Source organism: Heptranchias perlo, unplaced genomic scaffold (assembly GCF_035084215.1).
Source record: "Heptranchias perlo isolate sHepPer1 unplaced genomic scaffold, sHepPer1.hap1 HAP1_SCAFFOLD_913, whole genome shotgun sequence".
Taxonomy (NCBI): domain Eukaryota; kingdom Metazoa; phylum Chordata; class Chondrichthyes; order Hexanchiformes; family Hexanchidae; genus Heptranchias; species Heptranchias perlo.
In genome coordinates, this window is record NW_027139954.1 from 2,216 (window position 1) to 26,625 (window position 24,410).

The 24,410-nt window shown below is 49.6% G+C and overlaps 1 protein-coding gene across 1 annotated transcript in view; it reads left to right on the forward strand.

Moving 5' to 3' along the window:
* Nucleotides 1-441: 441 nt before the first annotated feature.
* Nucleotides 442-24,410, forward strand: part of rpusd4 (RNA pseudouridine synthase D4) — a gene marked incomplete at its 5' end in the record, with an annotated part of 32,425 nt that continues 8,456 nt past the window's right edge. The window contains 3 exons of the mRNA XM_067981778.1: nt 442-643; nt 2,373-2,574; nt 22,698-22,791. Of these exons, the coding sequence (XP_067837879.1) occupies nt 442-643; nt 2,373-2,574; nt 22,698-22,791 (498 nt within the window). The remainder of the gene's footprint in view (nt 644-2,372; nt 2,575-22,697; nt 22,792-24,410) is intronic.

Genomic DNA, 24,410 nt, shown 5'->3' on the forward strand with positions numbered 1-24,410 from the left:
CAAGGGGAAGTGGTTCGACTCATTGAATATATTCAAGGCTGAGATTGATAGATTTTTGGACTCGAGGGGAATCAAGGGGAGGGGGGAAAGTGGAGTTGAGGTTGAAGATCGGCCATGATCTGATTGAATGGCGGAGCAGGCTCGAGGGGCCGAATGGCCTACTCCTGCTCCTATTTCTTCTGTTCTGATGCTGACTCGGCTCGAAGCTCTGGAATTCCCTCCCTAAACCTCTCCACTCTCTCTCCTCCTTTTAAGACGCTCCCTAAAACCACCCTCTGACCAAGCTTTTGGTCACCTGTCCTAAAATCTCCTCATAACTCGGCACAGGCCGGCGATGAACCTGATCCTTTCCTGCCGAGTACCTGAGCAGGCAGTGCCCCTCTCCCCTGCGCTCCTGCCCCTTTTGGGGGTTAAGACAGTGTGAGTGTTGGATGATTACAGATCTCACTCTTGTCTTCCCTTTGCCCGCAGCCCGAGGAGGCGGGGACGCCCTTGTCTGGCCGTGTCCGGGAGCTGAAACGCCTCACCCAGCCCCTGCAAAGAGTCCACCCAAACGTACTGGCAAAGGTCCTGAGGAACAGCCTCCTTCTGAACAACGAGGAACTGGTGGTGATCGACAAACCCTACGGGGTCCCGATGGAAGGTACAGCACCGGGTACTGGGGGTGGGGGCAACGGGGTCAGAGTCCAGACTGGCCCCCCACCCCTGGGAGTGTTTGATGGGACAGTGTAGAGGGAGCTTTACTCTGTATCTAACCCTGTACCTGCCCTGGGAGTGTTTGATGGGACAGTGTAGAGGGAGCTTTACTCTGTATCTAACCCTGTACCTGCCCTGGGAGTGTTTGATGGGACAGTGTCGAGGGAGCTTTACTCTGTATCTAACCCTGTACCTGCCCTGGGAGTGTTTGATGGGACAGTGTAGAGGGAGCTTTACTCTGTATCTAACCCTGTACCTGCCCTGGGAGTGTTTGATGGGACAGTGTAGAGGGAGCTTTACTCTGTATCTAACCCTGTACCTGCCCTGGGAGTGTTTGATGGGACAGTGTGGAGGGAGCTTTACTCTGTATCTAACCCTGTACCTGCCCTGGGAGTGTTTGACGGGACAGTGCAGAGGGAGCTTTACTCTGTATCTAACCCTGTACCTGCCCTGGGAGTGTTTGATGGGACAGTGTAGAGGGAGCTTTACTCTGTATCTAACCCTGTACCTGTCCTGGGAGTGTTTGATGGGACAGTGCAGAGGGAGCTTTACTCTGTATCTAACCCTGCACCTGCCCTGGGAGTGTTTGACGGGACAGTGTGGAGGGAGCTTTACTCTGTATCTAACCCTGTACCTGCCCTGGGAGTGTTTGATGGGACAGTGTAGAGGGAGCTTTACTCTGTATCTAACCCTGTTCCTGCCCTGGGAGTGTTTGACGGGACAGTGTAGAGGGAGCTTTACTCTGTATCTAACCCTGTACCTGCCCTGGGAGTGTTTGATGGGACAGTGTAGAGGGAGCTTTACTCTGTATCTAACCCTGTACCTGCCCTGGGAATGTTTGATGGGACAGTGCAGAGGGAGCTTTACTCTGTATCTGACCCTGTACCTGCCCTGGGAGTGTTTGACGGGACAGTGTAGAGGGAGCTTTACTCTGTATCTAACCCTGTACCTGCCCTGGGAGTGTTTGATGGGACAGTGTAGAGGGAGCTTTACTCTGTATCTAACCCTGTACCTGCCCTGGGAGTGTTTGATGGGACAGTGTAGAGGGAGCTTTACTCTGTATCTAACCCTGTACCTGCCCTGGGAGTGTTTGACGGGACAGTGTAGAGGGAGCTTTACTCTGTATCTAACCCTGTACCTGCCCTGGGAGTGTTTGATGGGACAGTGTGGAGGGAGCTTTACTCTGTATCTAACCCTGTACCTGCCCTGGGAGTGTTTGATGGGACAGTGTAGAGGGAGCTTTACTCTGTATCTAACCCTGTACCTGCCCTGGGAGTGTTTGATGGGACAGTGGAGAGGGAGCTTTACTCTGTATCTAACCCTGTACCTGCCCTGGGAGTGTTTGACGGGACAGTGTAGAGGGAGCTTTACTCTGTATCTAACCCTGTACCTGCCCTGGGAGTGTTTGATGGGACAGTGTAGAGGGAGCTTTACTCTGTATCTAACCCTGTACCTGCCCTGGGAGTGTTTGATGGGACAGTGCAGAGGGAGCTTTACTCTGTATCTAACATACGCTATCTGTGAGGGTGGGGTGGGGGGAGTGATTCAAACTCTCCCAGGGGACGGGGGCGGGTGATTCTAACTATCCCGGGGGGTATCAGGGTATCATCCAATCATTTTCCCTGCCGTTCTCTCTATCCCCTCTCTTCCCACACCCCCAACCCCTCTCTCCGTAGCCGGATCGGGGATGGGCACCAGCATCCGAGACGTCCTGCCCATCTTGGCCAAGATGCTGGACGGGATGAGGGCAGAGCCCCTGCACATCTGTCACCGCCTTGACAAGGACACCACGGGAACACTGATCCTGACCAGGGACCAGAAATCAGCACAGGCTCTACACCACCAGTTCAAGACACACCAGGTCACCAAGAAATACTGGTAGGAGGGGGATAACTGTAAATAACCCCCTGTCTCTCAGTCCCTGTGTGTGGGGTATAACTGTAAATAACCCCCTGTCTCTCAGTCCCTGTGTGTGTGGGGGATAACTGGAAATAACCCCCTGTCTCTCAGTCCCTGTGTGTGGGGTATAACTGTAAATAACCCCCTGTCTCTCAGTCCCTGTATGTGTGGGGTATAACTGTAAATAACCCCCTGTCTCTCAGTCCCTGTGTGTGTGGGGTATAACTGTAAATAACCCCCTGTCTCTCAGTCCCTGTGTGTGGGGTATAACTGTAAATAACCCCCTGTCTCTCAGTCCCTGTGTGAGTGGGGTATAACTGTAAATAACCCCCTGTCTCTCAGTCCCTGTGTGTGGGGTATAACTGGAAATAACCCCCTGTCTCTCAGTCCCTGTGTGTGGGGTATAACTGTAAATAACCCCCTGTCTCTCAGTCCCTGTGTGTGGTATAACTGTAAATAACCCCCTGTCTCTCAGTCCCTGTGTGTGGGGTATAACTGTAAATAACCCCCTGTCTCTCAGTCCCTGTGTGTGGGGTATAACTGTAAATAACCCCCTGTCTCTCAGTCCCTGTGTGTGGGGTATAACTGTAAATAACCCCCTGTCTCTCAGTCCCTGTGTGTGGGGTATAACTGTAAATAACCCCCTGTCTCTCAGTCCCTGTGTGTGGGGTATAACTGTAAATAACCCCCTGTCTCTCAGTCCCTGTGTGTGTGGGGTATAACTGTAAATAACCCCCTGTCTCTCAGTCCCTGTGTGTGGGGTATAACTGTAAATAACCCCCTGTCTCTCAGTCCCTGTGTGTGTGGCGTATAACTGGAAATAACCCCCTGTCTCTCCGTCCCTGTGTGTGTGGGGTATAACTGTAAATAACCCCCGGTCTCTCAGTCCCTGTGTGTGGGGTATAACTGTAAATAACCCCCTGTCTCTCAGTCCCTGTGTGTGTGGGGTATAACTGTAAATAACCCCCTGTCTCTCAGTCCCTGTGTGTGGGGTATAACTGTAAATAACCTCCTGTCTCTCAGTCCCTGTGTGTGTGGGGTATAACTGTAAATAACCCCCTGTCTCTCAGTCCCTGTGTGTGTGGGGTATAACTGTAAATAACCCCCTGTCTCTCAGTCCCTGTGTGTGGGGTATAACTGTAAATAACCCCCTGTCTCTCAGTCCCTGTGTGTGGGGTATAACTGTAAATAACACCCTGTCTCTCAGTCCCTGTGTGTGTGGGGTATAACTGTAAATAACCCCCTGTCTCTCAGTCCCTGTATGTGGGGTATAACTGTAAATAACCCCCTGTCTCTCAGTCCCTGTGTGTGTGGGGTATAACTGTAAATAACCCCCTGTCTCTCAGTCCCTGTGTGTGGGGTATAACTGTAAATAACCCCCTGTCTCTCAGTCCCTGTGTGTGTGGCGTATAACTGGAAATAACCCCCTGTCTCTCCGTCCCTGTGTGTGTGGGGTATAACTGTAAATAACCCCCTGTCTCTCAGTCCCTGTGTGTGTGGGGTATAACTGTAAATAACCCCCTGTCTCTCAGTCCCTGTGTGTGGGGTATAACTGTAAATAACCTCCTGTCTCTCAGTCCCTGTGTGTGTGGGGTATAACTGTAAATAACCCCCTGTCTCTCAGTCCCTGTGTGTGGGGTATAACTGTAAATAACCCCCTGTCTCTCAGTCCCTGTGTGTGTGGGGTATAACTGTAAATAACCCCCTGTCTCTCAGTCCCTGTGTGTGTGGGGTATAACTGTAAATAACCCCCTGTCTCTCAGTCCCTGTGTGTGGGGTATAACTGTAAATAACCCCCTGTCTCTCAGTCCCTGTGTGTGTGGGGTATAACTGTAAATAACCCCCTGTCTCTCAGTCCCTGTGTGTGGGGTATAACTGTAAATAACCCCCTGTCTCTCAGTCCCTGTGTGTGTGGCGTATAACTGGAAATAACCCCCTGTCTCTCCGTCCCTGTGTGTGTGGGGTATAACTGTAAATAACCCCCTGTCTCTCAGTCCCTGTGTGTGTGGGGTATAACTGTAAATAACCCCCTGTCTCTCAGTCCCTGTGTGTGGGGTATAACTGTAAATAACCTCCTGTCTCTCAGTCCCTGTGTGTGTGGGGTATAACTGTAAATAACCCCCTGTCTCTCAGTCCCTGTGTGTGGGGTATAACTGTAAATAACCCCCTGTCTCTCAGTCCCTGTGTGGGGTATAACTGTAAATAACCCCCTGTCTCTCAGTCCCTGTGTGTGGGGTATAACTGTAAATAACCCCCTGTCTCTCAGTCCCTGTGTGTGTGGGGTATAACTGTAAATAACCCCCTGTCTCTCAGTCCCTGTGTGTGTGGGGTATAACTGTAAATAACCCCCTGTCTCTCAGTCCCTGTGTGTGGGGTATAACTGTAAATAACCCCCTGTCTCTCAGTCCCTGTGTGTGGGGTATAACTGTAAATAACCTCCTGTCTCTCAGTCCCTGTGTGTGGGGTATAACTGTAAATAACCCCCTGTCTCTCAGTCCCTGTGTGTGTGGGGTATAACTGTAAATAACCCCCTGTCTCTCAGTCCCTGTGTGTGTGGGGTATAACTGTAAATAACCCCCTGTCTCTCAGTCCCTGTGTGTGTGGGGTATAACTGTAAATAACCCCCTGTCTCTCAGTCCCTGTGTGTGGGTTATAACTGTAAATAACCCCCTGTCTCTCCGTCCCTGTGTGTGTGGGGTATAACTGTAAATAACCCCCTGTCTCTCAGTCCCTGTGTGTGTGGGGTATAACTGTAAATAACCCCCTGTCTCTCAGTCCCTGTGTGTGTGGGGTATAACTGTAAATAACCCCCTGTCTCTCAGTCCCTGTGTGTGTGGGGTATAACTGTAAATAACCCCCTGTCTCTCAGTCCCTGTGTGTGTGGGGTATAACTGTAAATAACCCCCTGTCTCTCAGTCCCTGTGTGTGTGGGGTATAACTGTAAATAACCCCCTTTCTCTCAGTCCCTGTGTGTGTGGGGTATAACTGTAAATAAACCCTGTCTCTCAGTCCCTGTGTGTGGGGTATAACTGTAAATAACCCCTTTTCTCTCAGTCCCTGTGTGTGGGGTATAACTGTAAATAACCCCCTGTCTCTCAGTCCCTGTGTGTGGGGTATAACTGTAAATAACCCCCTGTCTCTCAGTCCCTGTGTGTGTGGGGTATAACTGTAAATAACCCCCTGTCTCTCAGTCCCTGTGTGTGTGGGGTATAACTGGAAATAACCCCCTGTCTCTCAGTCCCTGTGTGTGTGGGGTATAACTGTAAATAACCCCCTGTCTCTCAGTCCCTGTGTGTGGGGTATAACTGTAAATAACCCCCTGTCTCTCAGTCCCTGTGTGTGGGGTACAACTGTAAATAACCTCCTGTCTCTCAGTCCCTGTGTGTGTGGGGTATAACTGTAAATAACCCCCTGTCTCTCAGTCCCTGTGTGTGTGGGGTATAACTGTAAATAACCCCCTGTCTCTCAGTCCCTGTGTGTGTGGGGTATAACTGTAAATAACCCCCTGTCTCTCAGTCCCTGTGTGTGTGGGGTACAACTGTAAATAACCCCCTGTCTCTCAGTCCCTGTGTGTGGGGTATAACTGTAAATAACCCCCTGTCTCTCAGTCCCTGTGTGTGTGGGGTATAACTGTAAATAACCCCCTGTCTCTCAGTCCCTGTGTGTGGGGTATAACTGTAAATAACCCCCTGTCTCTCAGTCCCTGTGTGTGTGGGGTATAACTGTAAATAACCCCCTGTCTCTCAGTCCCTGTGTGTGGGTTATAACTGTAAATAACCCCCTGTCTCTCAGTCCCTGTGTGTGTGTGGTATAACTGTAAATAACCCCCTGTCTCTCAGTCCCTGTGTGTGGGGTATAACTGTAAATAACCCCCTGTCTCTCAGTCCCTGTGTGTGGGGTATAACTGTAAATAACCCCCTGTCTCTCAGTCCCTGTGTGTGGGGTATAACTGTAAATAACCCCCTGTCTCTCAGTCCCTGTGTGTGGGGTATAACTGTAAATAACTCCCTGTCTCTCAGTCCCTGTGTGTGGGGTATAACTGTAAATAACCCCCTGTCTCTCAGTCCCTGTGTGTGGGGTACAACTGTCAATAACCCCCTGTCTCTCAGTCCCTGTGTGTGTGGGGTATAACTGTAAATAACCCCCTGTCTCTCAGTCCCTGTGTGTGGGGTATAACTGTAAATAACCCCCTGTCTCTCAGTCCCTGTGTGTGTGGCGTATAACTGGAAATAACCCCCTGTCTCTCAGTCCCTGTGTGTGGGGTATAACTGGAAATAACCCCCTGTCTCTCAGTCCCTGTGTGTGTGGGGTATAACTGTAAATAACCCCCTGTCTCTCAGTCCCTGTGTGTGGGGTATAACTGTAAATAACCCCCTGTCTCTCAGTCCCTGTGTGTGTGGGGTATAACTGTAAATAACCCCCTGTCTCTCAGTCCCTGTGTGTGGGGTATAACTGTAAATAACCCCCTGTCTCTCAGTCCCTGTGTGTGTGTGGTATAACTGTAAATAACCCCCTGTCTCTCAGTCCCTGTGTGTGTGGGGTATAACTGTAAATAACCCCCTGTCTCTCAGTCCCTGTGTGTGGGGTATAACTGTAAATAACCCCCGGTCTCTCAGTCCCTGTGTGTGGGGTATAACTGTAAATAACCCCCCTGTCTCTCAGTCCCTGTGTGTGGGGTATAACTGTAAATAACCCCCTGTCTCTCAGTCCCTGTGTGTGTGGGGTATAACTGTAAATAACCCCCTGTCTCTCAGTCCCTGTGTGTGTGGGGTATAACTGTAAATAACCTCCTGTCTCTCAGTCCCTGTGTGTGTGGGGTATAACTGTAAATAACCCCCTGTCTCTCAGTCCCTGTGTGTGGGGTATAACTGTAAATAACCCCCTGTCTCTCAGTCCCTGTGTGTGGGGTATAACTGTAAATAACCCCCTGTCTCTCAGTCCCTGTGTGTGGGTTATAACTGTAAATAACCCCCTGTCTCTCAGTCCCTGTGTGTGTGGGGTATAACTGTAAATAACCTCCTGTCTCTCAGTCCCTGTGTGTGGGGTATAACTGTGAATAACCCCCTGTCTCTCAGTCCCTGTGTGTGGGGTATAACTGTAAATAACCCCCTGTCTCTCAGTCCCTGTGTGTGTGGGGTATAACTGTAAATAACCCCCTGTCTCTCAGTCCCTGTGTGTGTGGGGTATAACTGTAAATAACCCCCTGTCTCTCAGTCCCTGTGTGTGTGGGGTATAACTGTAAATAACCCCCTGTCTCTCAGTCCCTGTGTGTGTGGGGTATAACTGTAAATAACCCCCTGTCTCTCAGTCCCTGTGTGTGGGGTATAACTGTAAATAACCCCCTGTCTCTCAGTCCCTGTGTGTGGGGTATAACTGTAAATAACCCCCTGTCTCTCAGTCCCTGTGTGTGGGGTATAACTGTAAATAACCCCCTGTCTCTCAGTCCCTGTGTGTGTGGGGTATAACTGTAAATAACCCCCTGTCTCTCAGTCCCTGTGTGTGGGGTATAACTGTAAATAACCCCCTGTCTCTCAGTCCCTGTGTGTGTGGGGTATAACTGTAAATAAACCCTGTCTCTCAGTCACTGTGTGTGGGGTATAACTGTAAATAACCCCCTGTCTCTCAGTCCCTGTGTGTGGGGTATAACTGTAAATAACCCCCTGTCTCTCAGTCCCTGTGTGTGGGGTATAACTGTAAATAACCCCCTGTCTCTCAGTCCCTGTGTGTGTGGGGTATAACTGTAAATAACCCCCTGTCTCAGTCCCTGTGTGTGTGGGGTATAACTGTAAATAACCTCCTGTCTCTCAGTCCCTGTGTGTGTGGGGTATAACTGTAAATAACCCCCTGTCTCTCAGTCCCTGTGTGTGTGGGGTATAACTGTAAATAACCCCCAGTCTCTCAGTCCCTGTGTGTGGGGTATAACTGTAAATAACCCCCTGTCTCTCAGTCCCTGTGTGTGGGGTATAACTGTAAATAACTCCCTGTCTCTCAGTCCCTGTGTGTGTGGCGTATAACTTGAAATAACCCCCTGTCTCTCAGTCCCTGTGTGTGGGGTATAACTGTAAATAACCCCCTGTCTCTCAGTCCCTGTGTGTGTGGCGTATAACTGGAAATAACCCCCTGTCTCTCCGTCCCTGTGTGTGTGGGGTATAACTGTAAATAACCCCCTGTCTCTCAGTCCCTGTGTGTGGGGTATAACTGTAAATAACCCCCTGTCTCTCAGTCCCTGTGTGTGTGGGGTATAACTGTAAATAACCCCCTGTCTCTCAGTCCCTGTGTGTGTGGGGTATAACTGTAAATAACCCCCTGTCTCTCAGTCCCTGTGTGTGTGGGGTATAACTGTAAATAACCCCCTGTCTCTCAGTCCCTGTGTGGGGTATAACTGTAAATAACCCCCTGTCTCTCAGTCCCTGTGTGTGGGGTATAACTGTAAATAACCCCCTGTCTCTCAGTCCCTGTGTGTGGGGTATAATTGTAAATAACCCCCTGTCTCTCAGTCCCTGTGTGTGGGGTATAACTGGAAATAACCCCATGTCTCTCAGTCCTTGTGTGGGGTATAACTGTAAATAACCCCCTGTCTCTCAGTCCCTGTGTGTGGGGTATAACTGCAAATAACCCCCTGTCTCAGTCCCTGTGTGTGGGGTATAACTGTAAATAACCCCCTGTCTCTCAGTCCCTGTGTGTGTGGGGTATAACTGTAAATAACCCCCTGTCTCTCAGTCCCTGTGTGAGTGGGGTATAACTGTAAATAACCCCCTGTCTCTCAGTCCCTGTGTGTGGGGTATAACTGGAAATAACCCCCTGTCTCTCAGTCCCTGTGTGTGTGGGGTATAACTGTAAATAACCCCCTGTCTCTCAGTCCCTGTGTGTGGGGTATAACTGTAAATAACCCCCTGTCTCTCAGTCCCTGTGTGTGTGGGGTATAACTGTAAATAACCCCCTGTCTCTCAGTCCCTGTGTGTGTGGGGTATAACTGTAAATAACCCCCTGTCTCTCAGTCCCTGTGTGTGTGGGGTATAACTGTAAATAACGCCCTGTCTCTCAGTCCCTGTGTGTGTGGGGTATAACTGTAAATAACCTCCTGTCTCTCAGTCCCTGTGTGTGTGGGGTATAACTGTAAATAACCCCCTGTCTCTCAGTCCCTGTGTGTGGGGTATAACTGAAAATAACCCCCTGTCTCTCAGTCCCTGTGTGTGGGGTATAACTGTAAATAACCCCCTGTCTCTCAGTCCCTGTGTGTGGGGTATAACTGTAAATAACCCCCTGTCTCTCAGTCCCTGTGTGTGGGGTATAACTGTAAATAACCCCCTGTCTCTCAGTCCCTGTGTGTGGGGTATAACTGTAAATAACCCCCTGTCTCTCAGTCCCTGTGTGTGGGGTATAACTGTAAATAACCTCCTGTCTCTCAGTCCCTGTGTGTGGGGTATAACTGTAAATAACCCCCTGTCTCTCAGTCCCTGTGTGTGGGGTATAACTGTAAATAACCTCCTGTCTCTCAGTCCCTGTGTGTGTGGGGTATAACTGTAAATAACCCCCTGTCTCTCAGTCCCTGTGTGTGGGGTATAACTGTAAATAACCCCCTGTCTCTCAGTCCCTGTGTGTGTGGGGTATAACTGTAAATAACCCCCTGTCTCTCAGTCCTTGTGTGTGTGGGGTATAACTGTAAATAACCCCCTGTCTCTCAGTCCCTGTGTGTGTGGGGTATAACTGTAAATAACCCCCTGTCTCTCAGTCCCTGTGTGTGGGGTATAACTGTAAATAACCCCCTGTCTCTCAGTCCCTGTGTGTGTGGGGTATAACTGTAAATAACCCCCTGTCTCTCAGTCCCTGTGTGTGGGGTATAACTGTAAATAACCCCCTGTCTCTCAGTCCTTGTGTGTGTGGGGTATAACTGTAAATAACCCCCTGTCTCTCAGTCCCTGTGTGTGTGGGGTATAACTGTAAATAACCCCCTGTCTCTCAGTCCCTGTGTGTGGGGTATAACTGTAAATAACCCCCTGTCTCTCAGTCCCTGTGTGTGTGGGGTATAACTGTAAATAACCTCCTGTCTCTCAGTCCCTGTGTGTGTGGGGTATAACTGTAAATAAGCCCCTGTCTCTCAGTCCCTGTGTGTGGGGTATAACTGTAAATAACCCCCTGTCTCTCAGTCCCTGTGTGTGGGGTATAACTGTAAATAACCTCCTGTCTCTCAGTCCCTGTGTGTGTGGGGTATAACTGTAAATAACCCCCTGTCTCTCAGTCCCTGTGTGTGTGGGGTATAACTGTAAATAACCCCCTGTCTCTCAGTCCCTGTGTGTGTGGGGTACAACTGTAAATAACCCCCTGTCTCTCAGTCCCTGTGTGTGGGGTATAACTGTAAATAACCCCCTGTCTCTCAGTCCCTGTGTGTGTGGGGTATAACTGTAAATAACCCCCTGTCTCTCAGTCCCTGTGTGTGGGGTATAACTGTAAATAACCCCCTGTCTCTCAGTCCCTGTGTGTGTGGGGTATAACTGTAAATAACCCCCAGTCTCTCAGTCCCTGTGTGTGTGGGGTATAACTGTAAATAACCCCCTGTCTCTCAGTCCCTGTGTGTGGGGTATAACTGTAAATAACCCCCAGTCTCTCAGTCCCTGTGTGTGTGGGGTATAACTGTAAATAACCCCCTGTCTCTCAGTCCCTGTGTGTGTGGGGTATAACTGTAAATAACCCCCTGTCTCTCAGTCCCTGTGTGTGTGGGGTATAACTGTAAATAACCCCCAGTCTCTCAGTCCCTGTGTGTGTGGGGTATAACTGTAAATAACCCCCTGTCTCTCAGTCCCTGTGTGTGGGGTATAATTGTAAATAACCCCCTGTCTCTCAGTCCCTGTGTGTGGGGTATAACTGTAAATAACCTCCTGTCTCTCAGTCCCTGTGTGTGTGGGGTATAACTGTAAATAACCCCCTGTCTCTCAGTCCCTGTGTGTGGGGTATAACTGTAAATAACCCCCTGTCTCTCAGTCCCTGTGTGTGGGGTATAACTGTAAATAACCCCCTGTCTCTCAGTCCCTGTGTGTGGGGTATAACTGTAAATAACCCCCTGTCTCTCAGTCCCTGTGTGGGGTATAACTGTAAATAACCCCCTGTCTCTCAGTCCCTGTGTGTGGGGTATAACTGTAAATAACCCCCTGTCTCTCAGTCCCTGTGTGTGGGGTATAACTGGAAATAACCCCCTGTCTCTCAGTCCCTGTGTGAGTGGGGTAGAACTGTAAATAACCCCCTGTCTCTCAGTCCCTGTGTGTGGGGTATAACTGGAAATAACCCCCTGTCTCTCAGTCCCTGTGTGTGTGGGGTATAACTGTAAATAACCCCCTGTCTCTCAGTCCCTGTGTGTGGGGTATAACTGTAAATAACCCCCTGTCTCTCAGTCCATGTGTGTGTGGGGTATAACTGTAAATAACCCCCTGTCTCTCAGTCCCTGTGTGTGGGGTATAACTGTAAATAACCCCCTGTCTCTCAGTCCCTGTGTGTGGGGTATAACTGTAAATAACCCCCTGTCTCTCAGTCCCTGTGTGTGTGGGGTATAACTGTAAATAAACCCTGTCTCTCAGTCCCTGTGTGTGGGGTATAACTGTAAATAACCCCCTGTCTCTCAGTCCCTGTGTGTGGGGTATAACTGTAAATAACCCCCTGTCTCTCAGTCCCTTTGTGTGTGGCGTATAACTGTAAATAACCCCCTGTCTCTCAGTCCCTGTGTGTGGGGTATAACTGTAAATATCCCCCTGTCTCTCAGTCCCTGTGTGTGGGGTATAACTGTAAATATCCCCCTGTCTCTCCGTCCCTGTGTGTGTGGGGTATAACTGCAAATAACCCCCTGTCTCTCAGTCCCTGTGTGTGGGGTATAACTGTAAATAACCCCCTGTCTCTCAGTCCCTGTGTGTGGGGTATAACTGTAAATAACCCCCTGTCTCTCAGTCCCTGTGTGTGTGGTATAACTGTAAATAACCCCCTGTCTCTCAGTCCCTGTGTGTGGGGTATAACTGTAAATAACCCCCTGTCTCTCAGTCCCTGTGTGTGTGGGGTATAACTGGAAATAACCCCCTGTCTCTCAGTCCCTGTGTGTGTGGGGTATAACTGCAAATAACCCCCTGTCTCTCAGTCCCTGTGTGTGGGGTATAACTGTAAATAACCCCCTGTCTCTCAGTCCCTGTGTGTGGGGTATAACTGTAAATAACCCCCTGTCTCTCAGTCCCTGTGTGTGTGGGGTACAACTGTAAATAACCCCCTGTCTCTCAGTCCCTGTGTGTGTGGGGTATAACTGTAAATAACCCCCTGTCTCTCAGTCCCTGTGTGTGGGGTATAACTGTAAATAACCCCCTGTCTCTCAGTCCCTGTGTGTGTGGGGTATAACTGTAAATAACCCCCTGTCTCTCAGTCCCTGTGTGTGTGGGGTATAACTGTAAATAACCCCCTGTCTCTCAGTCCCTGTGTGTGTGTGGTATAACTGTAAATAACCCCCTGTCTCTCAGTCCCTGTGTGTGGGGTATAACTGTAAATAACCCCCTGTCTCTCAGTCCCTGTGTGTGGGGTATAACTGTAAATAACCCCCTGTCTCTCAGTCCCTGTGTGTGTGGGGTATAACTGTAAATAACCCCCTGTCTCTCAGTCCCTGTGTGTGGGGTATAACTGTAAATAACCCCCTGTCTCTCAGTCCCTGTGTGTGTGGCGTATAACTGGAAATAACCCCCTGTCTCTCAGTCCCTGTGTGTGTGGGGTATTACTGTAAATAACCCCCTGTCTCTCAGTCCCTGTGTGTGTGGGGTATTACTGTAAATAACCCCCTGTCTCTCAGTCCCTGTGTGTGGGGTATAACTGTAAATAACTCCCTGTCTCTCAGTCCCTGTGTGTGTGGGGTATAACTGTAAATAACCCCCTGTCTCTCACTCCCTGTGTGTGTGGGGTATAACTGTAAATAACCCCCTGTCTCTCAGTCCCTGTGTGTGTGGGGTATAACTGTAAATAACCCCCTGTCTCTCAGTCCCTGTGTGTGTGGGGTATAACTGTAAATAACCCCCAGTCTCTCAGTCCCTGTGTGTGTGGGGTATAACTGTAAATAACCCCCTGTCTCTCAGTCCCTGTGTGTGTGGGGTATAACTGTAAATAACCCCCTGTCTCTCAGTCCCTGTGTGTGTGGGGTATAACTGTAAATAACCCCCTGTCTCTCAGTCCCTGTGTGTGGGTTTTACTGTAAATAACCCCCTGTCTCTCAGTCCCTGTGTGTGTGTGGTATAACTGTAAATAACCCCCTGTCTCTCAGTCCCTGTGTGTGTGGGGTATAACTGCAAATAACCCCCTGTCTCTCAGTCCCTGTGTGTGTGGGGTATAACTGTAAATAACCCCCTGTCTCTCAGTCCCTGTGTGTGGGGTATAACTGTAAATAACCCCCTGTCTCTCAGTCCCTGTGTGTGTGGGGTATAACTGTAAATAACCCCCTGTCTCTCAGTCCCTGTGTGTGTGGGGTACAACTGTCAATAACCCCCTGTCTCTCAGTCCCTGTGTGTGTGGGGTATAACTGTAAATAACCCCCTGTCTCTCAGTCCCTGTGTGTGTGGGGTATAACTGTAAATAACCCCCTGTCTCTCAGTCCCTGTGTGTGGGGTATAACTGTAAATAACCCCCTGTCTCTCAGTCCCTGTGTGTGGGGTATAACTGTAAATAACCCCCTGTCTCTCAGTCCCTGTGTGTGTGGGGTACAACTGTAAATAACCCCCTGTCTCTCAGTCCCTGTGTGTGTGGGGTATAACTGTAAATAACCCCCTGTCTCTCAGTCCCTGTGTGTGGGGTATAACTGTAAATAACCCCCTGTCTCTCAGTCCCTGTGTGTGTGGGGTATAACTGTAAATAACCCCCTGTCTCTCAGTCCCTGTGTGTGTGGGGTATAACTGTAAATAACCCCCTGTCTCTCAGTCCCTGTGTGTGTGTGGTATAACTGTAAATAACCCCCTGTCTCTCAGTCCCTGTGTGTGGGGTATAACTGTAAATAACCCCCTGTCTCTCAGTCCCTGTGTGTGGGGTATAACTGTAAATAACCCCCTGTCTCTCAGTCCCTGTGTGTGTGGGGTATAACTGTAAATAACCCCCTGTCTCTCAGTCCCTGTGTGTGGGGTATAACTGTAAATAACCCCCTGTCTCTCAGTCCCTGTGTGTGTGGCGTATAACTGGAAATAACCCCCTGTCTCTCAGTCCCTGTGTGTGTGGGGTATTACTGTAAATAACCCCCTGTCTCTCAGTCCCTGTGTGTGTGGGGTATTACTGTAAATAACCCCCTGTCTCTCAGTCCCTGTGTGTGGGGTATAACTGTAAATAACCCCCTGTCTCTCAGTCCCTGTGTGTGTGGGGTATAACTGTAAATAACCCCCTGTCTCTCAGTCCCTGTGTGTGTGGGGTATAACTGTAAATAACCCCCTGTCTCTCAGTCCCTGTGTGTGTGGGGTATAACTGTAAATAACCCCCTGTCTCTCAGTCCCTGTGTGTGTGGGGTATAACTGTAAATAACCCCCAGTCTCTCAGTCCCTGTGTGTGTGGGGTATAACTGTAAATAACCCCCTGTCTCTCAGTCCCTGTGTGTGTGGGGTATAACTGTAAATAACCCCCTGTCTCTCAGTCCCTGTGTGTGTGGGGTATAACTGTAAATAACCCCCTGTCTCTCAGTCCCTGTGTGTGGGTTTTACTGTAAATAACCCCCTGTCTCTCAGTCCCTGTGTGTGTGTGGTATAACTGTAAATAACCCCCTGTCTCTCAGTCCCTGTGTGGGGTATAACTGTAAATAACCCCCTGTCTCTCAGTCCCTGTGTGTGGGGTATAACTGTAAATAACCCCCTGTCTCTCAGTCCCTGTGTGTGTGTGGTATAACTGTAAATAACCCCCTGTCTCTCAGTCCCTGTGTGTGGGGTATAACTGTAAATAACCCCCTGTCTCTCAGTCCCTGTGTGTGGGGTATAACTGTAAATAACCCCCTGTCTCTCAGTCCCTGTGTGTGGGGTATAACTGTAAATAACCCCCTGTCTCTCAGTCCCTGTGTGTGTGGGGTATAACTGTAAATAACCCCTTGTCTCTCAGTCCCTGTGTGTGGGGTATAACTGTAAATAACCCCCTGTCTCTCAGTCCCTGTGTGTGTGGCGTATAACTGGAAATAACCCCCTGTCTCTCAGTCCCTGTGTGTGTGGGGTATAACTGTAAATAACCCCCTGTCTCTCAGTCCCTGTGTGTGTGGGGTATAACTGTAAATAACCCCCTGTCTCTCAGTCCCTGTGTGTGTGGGGTATAACTGTAAATAACCCCCTGTCTCTCAGTCCCTGTGTGTGTGGGGTATAACTGTAAATAACCCCCTGTCTCTCAGTCCCTGTGTGTGGGGTATTACTGTAAATAACCCCCTGTCTCTCAGTCCCTGTGTGTGTGGGGTATAACTGTAAATAACCCCCTGTCTCTCAGTCCCTGTGTGTGGGGTATAACTGTAAATAACCTCCTGTCTCTCAGTCCCTGTGTGTGGGGTACAACTGTAAATAACCCCCTGTCTCTCAGTCCCTGTGTGTGTGGGGTATAACTGTAAATAACCCCCTGTCTCTCAGTCCCTGTGTGTGGGGTATAACTGTAAATAACCCCCTGTCTCTCAGTCCATGTGTGTGTGGGGTATAACTGTAAATAACCCCCTGTCTCTCAGTCCATGTGTGGGGTATAACTGTAAATAACCCCCTGTCTCTCAGTCCCTGTGTGTGTGGGGTATAACTGTAAATAACCTCCTGTCTCTCAGTCCCTGTGTGTGTGGGGTATAACTGTAAATAACCTCCTGTCTCTCAGTCCCTGTGTGTGGGGTATAACTGAAAATAACCCCCTGTCTCTCAGTCCCTGTGTGTGTGTGGTATAACTGTAAATAACCCCCTGTCTCTCAGTCCCTGTGTGTGGGGTATAACTGTAAATAACCCCCTGTCTCTCAGTCCCTGTGTGTGTGGGGTATAACTGTAAATAACCCCCTGTCTCTCAGTCCCTGTGTGTGTGGGGTATAACTGTAAATAACCCCCTGTCTCTCAGTCTCTGTGTGTGGGGTATAACTGTAAATAACCCCCTGTCTCTCAGTCCCTGTGTGTGTGGGGTATAACTGTAAATAACCCCCTGTCTCTCAGTCCCTGTGTGTGGGGTATAACTGTAAATAACCCCCTGTCTCTCAGTCCGTGTGTGTGGGGTATAACTGTAAATAACCCCCTGTCTCTCACTCCCTGTGTGTGGGGTATAACTGTAAATAACCCCCTGTCTCTCAGTCCCTGTGTGTGTGGGGTATAACTGTAAATAACCCCCTATCTCTCAGTCCCTATGTGTGTGGGGTATAACTGTAAATAACCCCCTGTCTCTCAGTCCCTGTGTGTGGGGTATAACTGTAAATAACCCCCTGTCTCTCAGTCCCTGTGTGTGGGGTATAACTGTAAATAACCCCCTGTCTCTCAGTCCCTGTGTGTGGGGTATAACTGTAAATAACCCCCTGTCTCTCAGTCCCTGTGTGTGGGGTATAACTGTAAATAACCCCCTGTCTCTCAGTCCCTGTGTGTGGGGTATAACTGTAAATAACCCCCTGTCTCTCAGTCCCTGTGTGTGTGGGGTATAACTGTAAATAACCCCCTGTCTCTCAGTCCCTGTGTGTGGAGTATAACTGTAAATAACCCCCTGTCTCTCAGTCCCTGTGTGTGTGGGGTATAACTGTAAATAACCCCTTGTCTCTCAGTCCCTGTGTGTGGGGTATAACTGTAAATAACCCCCTGTCTCTCAGTCCCTGTGTGTGGGGTATAACTGTAAATAACCCCCTGTCTCTCAGTCCCTGTGTGTGGGGTATAACTGTAAATAACCCCCTGTCTCTCAGTCCCTGTGTGTGTGGGGTATAACTGTAAATAACCCCCTGTCTCTCAGTCCCTGTGTGTGGGGTATAACTGTAAATAACCCCCTGTCTCTCCGTCCCTGTGTGTGTGGGGTATAACTGTAAATAAACCCTGTCTCTCAGTCCCTGTGTGTGGGGTATAACTGTAAATAACACCCTGTCTCTCAGTCCCTGTGTGTGTGGCGTATAACTGGAAATAAGCCCCTGTCTCTCAGTCCCTGTGTGTGGGGTATAACTGTAAATAACCCCCTGTCTCTCAGTCCCTGTGTGTGTGGGGTATAACTGTAAATAACCCCCTGTCTCTCAGTCCCTGTGTGTGTGGGGTATAACTGTAAATAACCCCCTGTCTCTCAGCCCCTGTGTGTGGGGTATAACTGTAAATAACCCCCTGTCTCTCAGTCCCTGTGTGTGTGGGGTATAACTGTAAATAACCCCCTGTCTCTCAGTCCCTGTGTGTGTGGGGTATAACTGGAAATAACCCCCTGTCTCTCAGTCCCTGTGTGTGTGGGGTATAACTGTAAATAACCCCCTGTCTCTCAGTCCCTGTGTGTGGCGTATAACTGTAAATAACCCCCTGTCTCTCAGTCCCTGTGTGTGGGGTATAACTGTAAATAACCTCCTGTCTCTCAGTCCCTGTGTGTGTGGGGTATAACTGGAAATAACCCCCTGTCTCTCAGTCCCTGTGTGTGTGGGGTATAACTGTAAATAACCCCCTGTCTCTCAGTCCCTGTGTGTGTGGGGTATAACTGTAAATAACCCCCTGTCTCTCAGTCCCTGTGTGTGGGGTATAACTGTAAATAACCCCCTGTCTCTCAGTCCCTGTGTGTGTGGCGTATAACTGGAAATAACCCCCTGTCTCTCAGTCCCTGTGTGTGTGGGGTATTACTGTAAATAACCCCCTGTCTCTCAGTCCCTGTGTGTGGGGTATAACTGTAAATAACCCCCTGTCTCTCAGTCCCTGTGTGTGTGGGGTATAACTGTAAATAACCCCCTGTCTCTCAGTCCCTGTGTGTGGGGTATAACTGTAAATAACCCCCTGTCTCTCAGTCCCTGTGTGTGTGGGGTATAACTGTAAATAACCCCCTGTCTCTCAGTCCCTGTGTGTGTGGGGTATAACTGTAAATAACCCCCAGTCTCTCAGTCCCTGTGTGTGTGGGGTATAACTGTAAATAACCCCCTGTCTCTCAGTCCCTGTGCGTGTGGGGTATAACTGTAAATAACCCCCTGTCTCTCAGTCCCTGTGTGTGGGGTATAACTGTAAATAACCCCCTGTCTCTCAGTCCCTGTGTGTGGGGTATAACTGTAAATAACCCCCTGTCTCTCAGTCCCTGTGTGTGTGGGGTATAACTGTAAATAACCCCCTGTCTCTCAGTCCCTGTGTGTGGGGTATAACTGTAAATAACCCCCTGTCTCTCAGTCCCTGTGTGTGTGGCGTATAACTGGAAATAACCCCCTGTCTCTCCGTCCCTGTGTGTGTGGGGTATTACTGTAAATAACCTCCTGTCTCTCAGTCCCTGTGTGTGGGGTATAACTGTAAATAACCCCCTGTCTCTCAGTCCATGTGTGGGGTATAACTGTAAATAACCCCCTGTCTCTCAGTCCCTGTGTGTGTGGGGTATAACTGTAAATAACCTCCTGTCTCTCAGTCCCTGTGTGTGTGGGGTATAACTGTAAATAACCCCCTGTCTCTCAGTCCCTGTGTGTGGGGTATAACTGTAAATAACCCCCTGTCTCTCAGTCCCTGTGTGTGTGGGGTATAACTGTAAATAACCCCCTGTCTCTCAGTCCCTGTGTGTGTGGGGTATAACTGTAAATAACCCCCTGTCTCTCAGTCCCTGTGTGTGTGGGGTATAACTGTAAATAACCCCCTGTCTCTCAGTCCCTGTGTGTGTGGGGTATAACTGTAAATAACCCCCTGTCTCTCAGTCCCTGTGTGTGTGGGGTATAACTGTAAATAACCCCCTGTCTCTCAGTCCCTGTGTGTGTGGGGTATAACTGTAAATAACCCCCTGTCTCTCAGTCCCTGTGTGTGTGGGGTATAACTGTAAATAACCCCCTGTCTCTCAGTCCCTGTGTGTGTGGGGTATAACTATAAATAACCCCCTGTCTCTCAGTCCCTGTGTGTGTGGGGTATAACTGTAAATAACCCCCTGTCTCTCAGTCCCTGTGTGTGTGGGGTATAACTGTAAATAACCCCCTGCCTCTCAGTCCCTGTGTGTGGGGTATAACTGTAAATAACCCCCTGTCTCTCAGTCCCTGTGTGTGGGGTATAACTGTAAATAACCCCCTGTCTCTCAGTCCCTGTGTGTGGGGTATAACTGTAAATAACCCCCTGTCTCTCAGTCCCTGTGTGTGTGGCGTATAACTGGAAATAACCCCCTGTCTCTCAGTCCCTGTGTGTGTGGGGTATTACTGTAAATAACCCCCTGTCTCTCAGTCCCTGTGTGTGGGGTATAACTGTAAATAACCCCCTGTCTCTCAGTCCCTGTGTGTGTGGGGTATAACTGTAAATAACCCCCTGTCTCTCAGTCCCTGTGTGTGGGGTATAACTGTAAATAACCCCCTGTCTCTCAGTCCCTGTGTGTGTGGGGTATAACTGTAAATAACCCCCTGTCTCTCAGTCCCTGTGTGTGTGGGGTATAACTGTCAATAACCCCCAGTCTCTCAGTCCCTGTGTGTGTGGGGTATAACTGTAAATAACCCCCTGTCTCTCAGTCCCTGTGCGTGTGGGGTATAACTGTAAATAACCCCCTGTCTCTCAGTCCCTGTGTGTGGGGTATAACTGTAAATAACCCCCTGTCTCTCAGTCCCTGTGTGTGGGGTATAACTGTGAATAACCCCCTGTCTCTCAGTCCCTGTGTGTGTGGGGTATAACTGTAAATAACCCCCTGTCTCTCAGTCCCTGTGTGTGGGGTATAACTGTAAATAACCCCCTGTCTCTCAGTCCCTGTGTGTGTGGCGTATAACTGGAAATAACCCCCTGTCTCTCCGTCCCTGTGTGTGTGGGGTATTACTGTAAATAACCTCCTGTCTCTCAGTCCCTGTGTGTGGGGTATAACTGTAAATAACCCCCTGTCTCTCAGTCCATGTGTGGGGTATAACTGTAAATAACCCCCTGTCTCTCAGTCCCTGTGTGTGTGGGGTATAACTGTAAATAACCTCCTGTCTCTCAGTCCCTGTGTGTGTGGGGTATAACTGTAAATAACCCCCTGTCTCTCAGTCCCTGTGTGTGGGGTATAACTGTAAATAACCCCCTGTCTCTCAGTCCCTGTGTGTGTGGGGTATAACTGTAAATAACCCCCTGTCTCTCAGTCCCTGTGTGTGTGGGGTATAACTGTAAATAACCCCCTGTCTCTCAGTCCCTGTGTGTGTGGGGTATAACTGTAAATAACCCCCTGTCTCTCAGTCCCTGTGTGTGTGGGGTATAACTGTAAATAACCCCCTGTCTCTCAGTCCCTGTGTGTGTGGGGTATAACTGTAAATAACCCCCTGTCTCTCAGTCCCTGTGTGTGTGGGGTATAACTGTAAATAACCCCCTGTCTCTCAGTCCCTGTGTGTGTGGGGTATAACTGTAAATAACCCCCTGTCTCTCAGTCCCTGTGTGTGTGGGGTATAACTGTAAATAACCCCCTGTCTCTCAGTCCCTGTGTGTGTGGGGTATAACTATAAATAACCCCCTGTCTCTCAGTCCCTGTGTGTGTGGGGTATAACTGTAAATAACCCCCTGTCTCTCAGTCCCTGTGTGTGTGGGGTATAACTGTAAATAACCCCCTGTCTCTCAGTCCCTGTGTGTGGGGTATAACTGTAAATAACCCCCTGTCTCTCAGTCCCTGTGTGTGGGGTATAACTGTAAATAACCCCCTGTCTCTCAGTCCCTGTGTGTGTGGGGTATAACTGTAAATAACCCCCTGTCTCTCAGTCCCTGTGTGTGGGGTATAACTGTGAATAACCCCCTGTCTCTCAGTCCCTGTGTGTGGGGTATAATTGCAAATAACCCCCTGTCTCTCAGTCCCTGTGTGTGTGGGGTATAACTGTAAATAACCCCCTGTCTCTCAGTCCCTGTGTGTGTGGGGTATAACTGTAAATAACCCCCTGTCTCTCAGTCCCTGTGTGTGTGGGGTATAACTGTAAATAACCCCCTGTCTCTCAGTCCCTGTGTGTGGGGTACAACTGTAAATAACCCCCTGTCTCAGTCCCTGTGTGTGGGGTATAACTGTAAATAACCCCCTGTCTCTCAGTCCCTGTGTGTGTGGGGTATAACTGTAAATAACCCCCTGTCTCTCAGTCCCTGTGTGAGTGGGGTATAACTGTAAATAACCCCCTGTCTCTCAGTCCCTGTGTGTGGGGTATAACTGGAAATAACCCCCTGTCTCTCAGTCCCTGTGTGTGTGGGGTATAACTGTAAATAACCCCCTGTCTCTCAGTCCCTGTGTGTGGGGTATAACTGTAAATAACCCCCTGTCTCTCAGTCCCTGTGTGTGGGGTATAACTGTAAATAACCCCCTGTCTCTCAGTCCCTGTGTGTGTGGGATATAACTGTAAATAACCCCCTGTCTCTCAGTCCCTGTGTGTGATGTATAACTGAAAATACCCCCCTGTCTCTCAGTCCCTGTGTGTGGGGTATAACTGTAAATAATCCCCTGTCTCTCAGTCCCTGTGTGTGTGGGGTATAACTGTAAATAACCCCCTGTCTCTCAGTCCCTGTGTGTGGGGTATAACTGTAAATAACCCCCTGTCTCTCAGTCCCTGTGTGTGTGGGGTATAACTGTAAATAACCCCCTGTCTCTCAGTCCCTGTGTGTGGGGTATAACTGTAAATAACCCCCTGTCTCTCAGTCCCTGTGTGTGTGGGGTATAACTGTAAATAACCCCCTGTCTCTCAGTCCCTGTGTGTGTGGGGTATAACTGTAAATAACCCCCTGTCTCTCAGTCCCTGTGTGTGTGGGGTATAACTGTAAATAACCCCCTGTCTCTCAGTCCCTGTGTGTGTGGGGTATAACTGTAAATAACCCCCTGTCTCTCAGTCCCTGTGTGTGTGGGGTATAACTGTAAATAATCCCCTGTCTCTCAGTCCCTGTGTGTGTGTGGTATAACTGTAAATAACCCCCTGTCTCTCAGTCCCTGTGTGTGTGGGGTATAACTGTAAATAACCCCCTGTCTCTCAGTCCCTGTGTGTGTGGGGTATAACTGTAAATAACCCCCTGTCTCTCATTCTCTCTCAGGGTTATTACCGTCGGTGTACCAGTGCCCTCTGAAGGTGTGATCGACATTCCCATGATCGAGAGGGAGGTTAGCAGCCCAAGGAAACATTTTAAGGTCAGTGATTTACTCATGTTCAGATCAGAGCAGAAAGACACTCTCCCATCAAACACTCCCAGGGCAGGTACAGGATTAGATACAGAGTAAAGCTCCCTCTACACTGTCCCATCAAACACTCCCAGGGCAGGTACAGGGTTAGATACAGAGTAAAGCTCCCTCCACACTGTCCCATCAAACACTCCCAGGGCAGGTACAGGGTTAGATACAGAGTAAAGCTCCCTCTACACTGTCCCATCAAACACTCCCAGGGCAGGTACAGGGTTAGATACAGAGTAAAGCTCCCTCTACACTGTCCCATCAAACACTCCCAGGGCAGGTACAGGGTTCGATACAGAGTAAAGCTCCCTCGACACTGTCCCATCAAACACTCCCAGGGCAGGTACAGGGTTCGATACAGAGTAAAGCTCCCTCTACACTGTCCCATCAAACACTCCCAGGGCAGGTACAGGGTTCGATACAGAGTAAAGCTCCCTCTACACTGTCCCATCAAACACTCCCAGGGCAGGTACAGGGTTAGATACAGAGTAAAGCTCCCTCTACACTGTCCCATCAAACACCCCCAGGGCAGGTACAGGGTCAGATACAGAGTAAAGCTCCCTCTACACTGTCCCGTCAAACACTCCCAGGGCAGGTACAGGGTTAGATACAGAGTAAAGTTCCCTCCACACTGTCCCATCAAACACTCCCAGGGCAGGTACAGGGTTGGATACAGAGGAAAGCTCCCTCTACACTGTCCCGTCAAACATTCCCCGGGCAGGTACAGGGTTCGATACAGAGTAAAGCTCCCTCCACACTGTCCCATCAAACACTCCCAGGGCAGGTACAGGGTTGGATACAGAGGAAAGCTCCCTCTGCACTGTCCCGTCAAACATTCCCCGGGCAGGTACAGGATTCGATACAGAGTAAAGCTCCCTCTACACTGTCCCATCAAACACCCCCAGGGCAGGTACAGGGTTAGATACAGAGTAAAGCTCCCTCTACACTGTCCCATCTAACACTCCCAGGGCAGGTACAGGGTCAGATACAGAGTAAAGCTCCCTCTGCACTGTCCCATCAAACACCCCCAGGGCAGGTACAGGGTTAGATACAGAGTAAAGCTCCCTCTACACTGTCCCGTCAAACACTCCCAGGGCAGGTACAGGGTTAGATACAGAGTAAAGCTCCCTCTACACTGTCCCATCAAACACTCCCAGGACAGGTACAGGGTGAGATACAGAGTAAAGCTCACTCTGCACTGTCCCATCAAACACTCCCAGGGCAGGTACAGGGTTCGATACAGAGTAAAGCTCCCTCTACACTGTCCCATCAAACACTCCCAGGGGCAGGTGCAGGGTTAGATACAGAGTAAAGCTCACTCTGCACTGTCCCATCAAACACTCCCAGGGGCAGGTACAGGGTTAGATACAGAGTAAAGCTCACTCTGCACTGTCCCATCAAACACTCCCAGGGGCAGGTACAGGGTTAGATACAGAGTAAAGCTCCCTCTACACTGTCCCATCAAACACTCCCAGGGCAGGTACAGGGTTGGATACAGAGTAAAGCTCCCTCTACACTGCCCCATCAAACACTCCCAGGGCAGGTACAGGGTTAGATACAGAGTAAAGCTCCCTCTACAC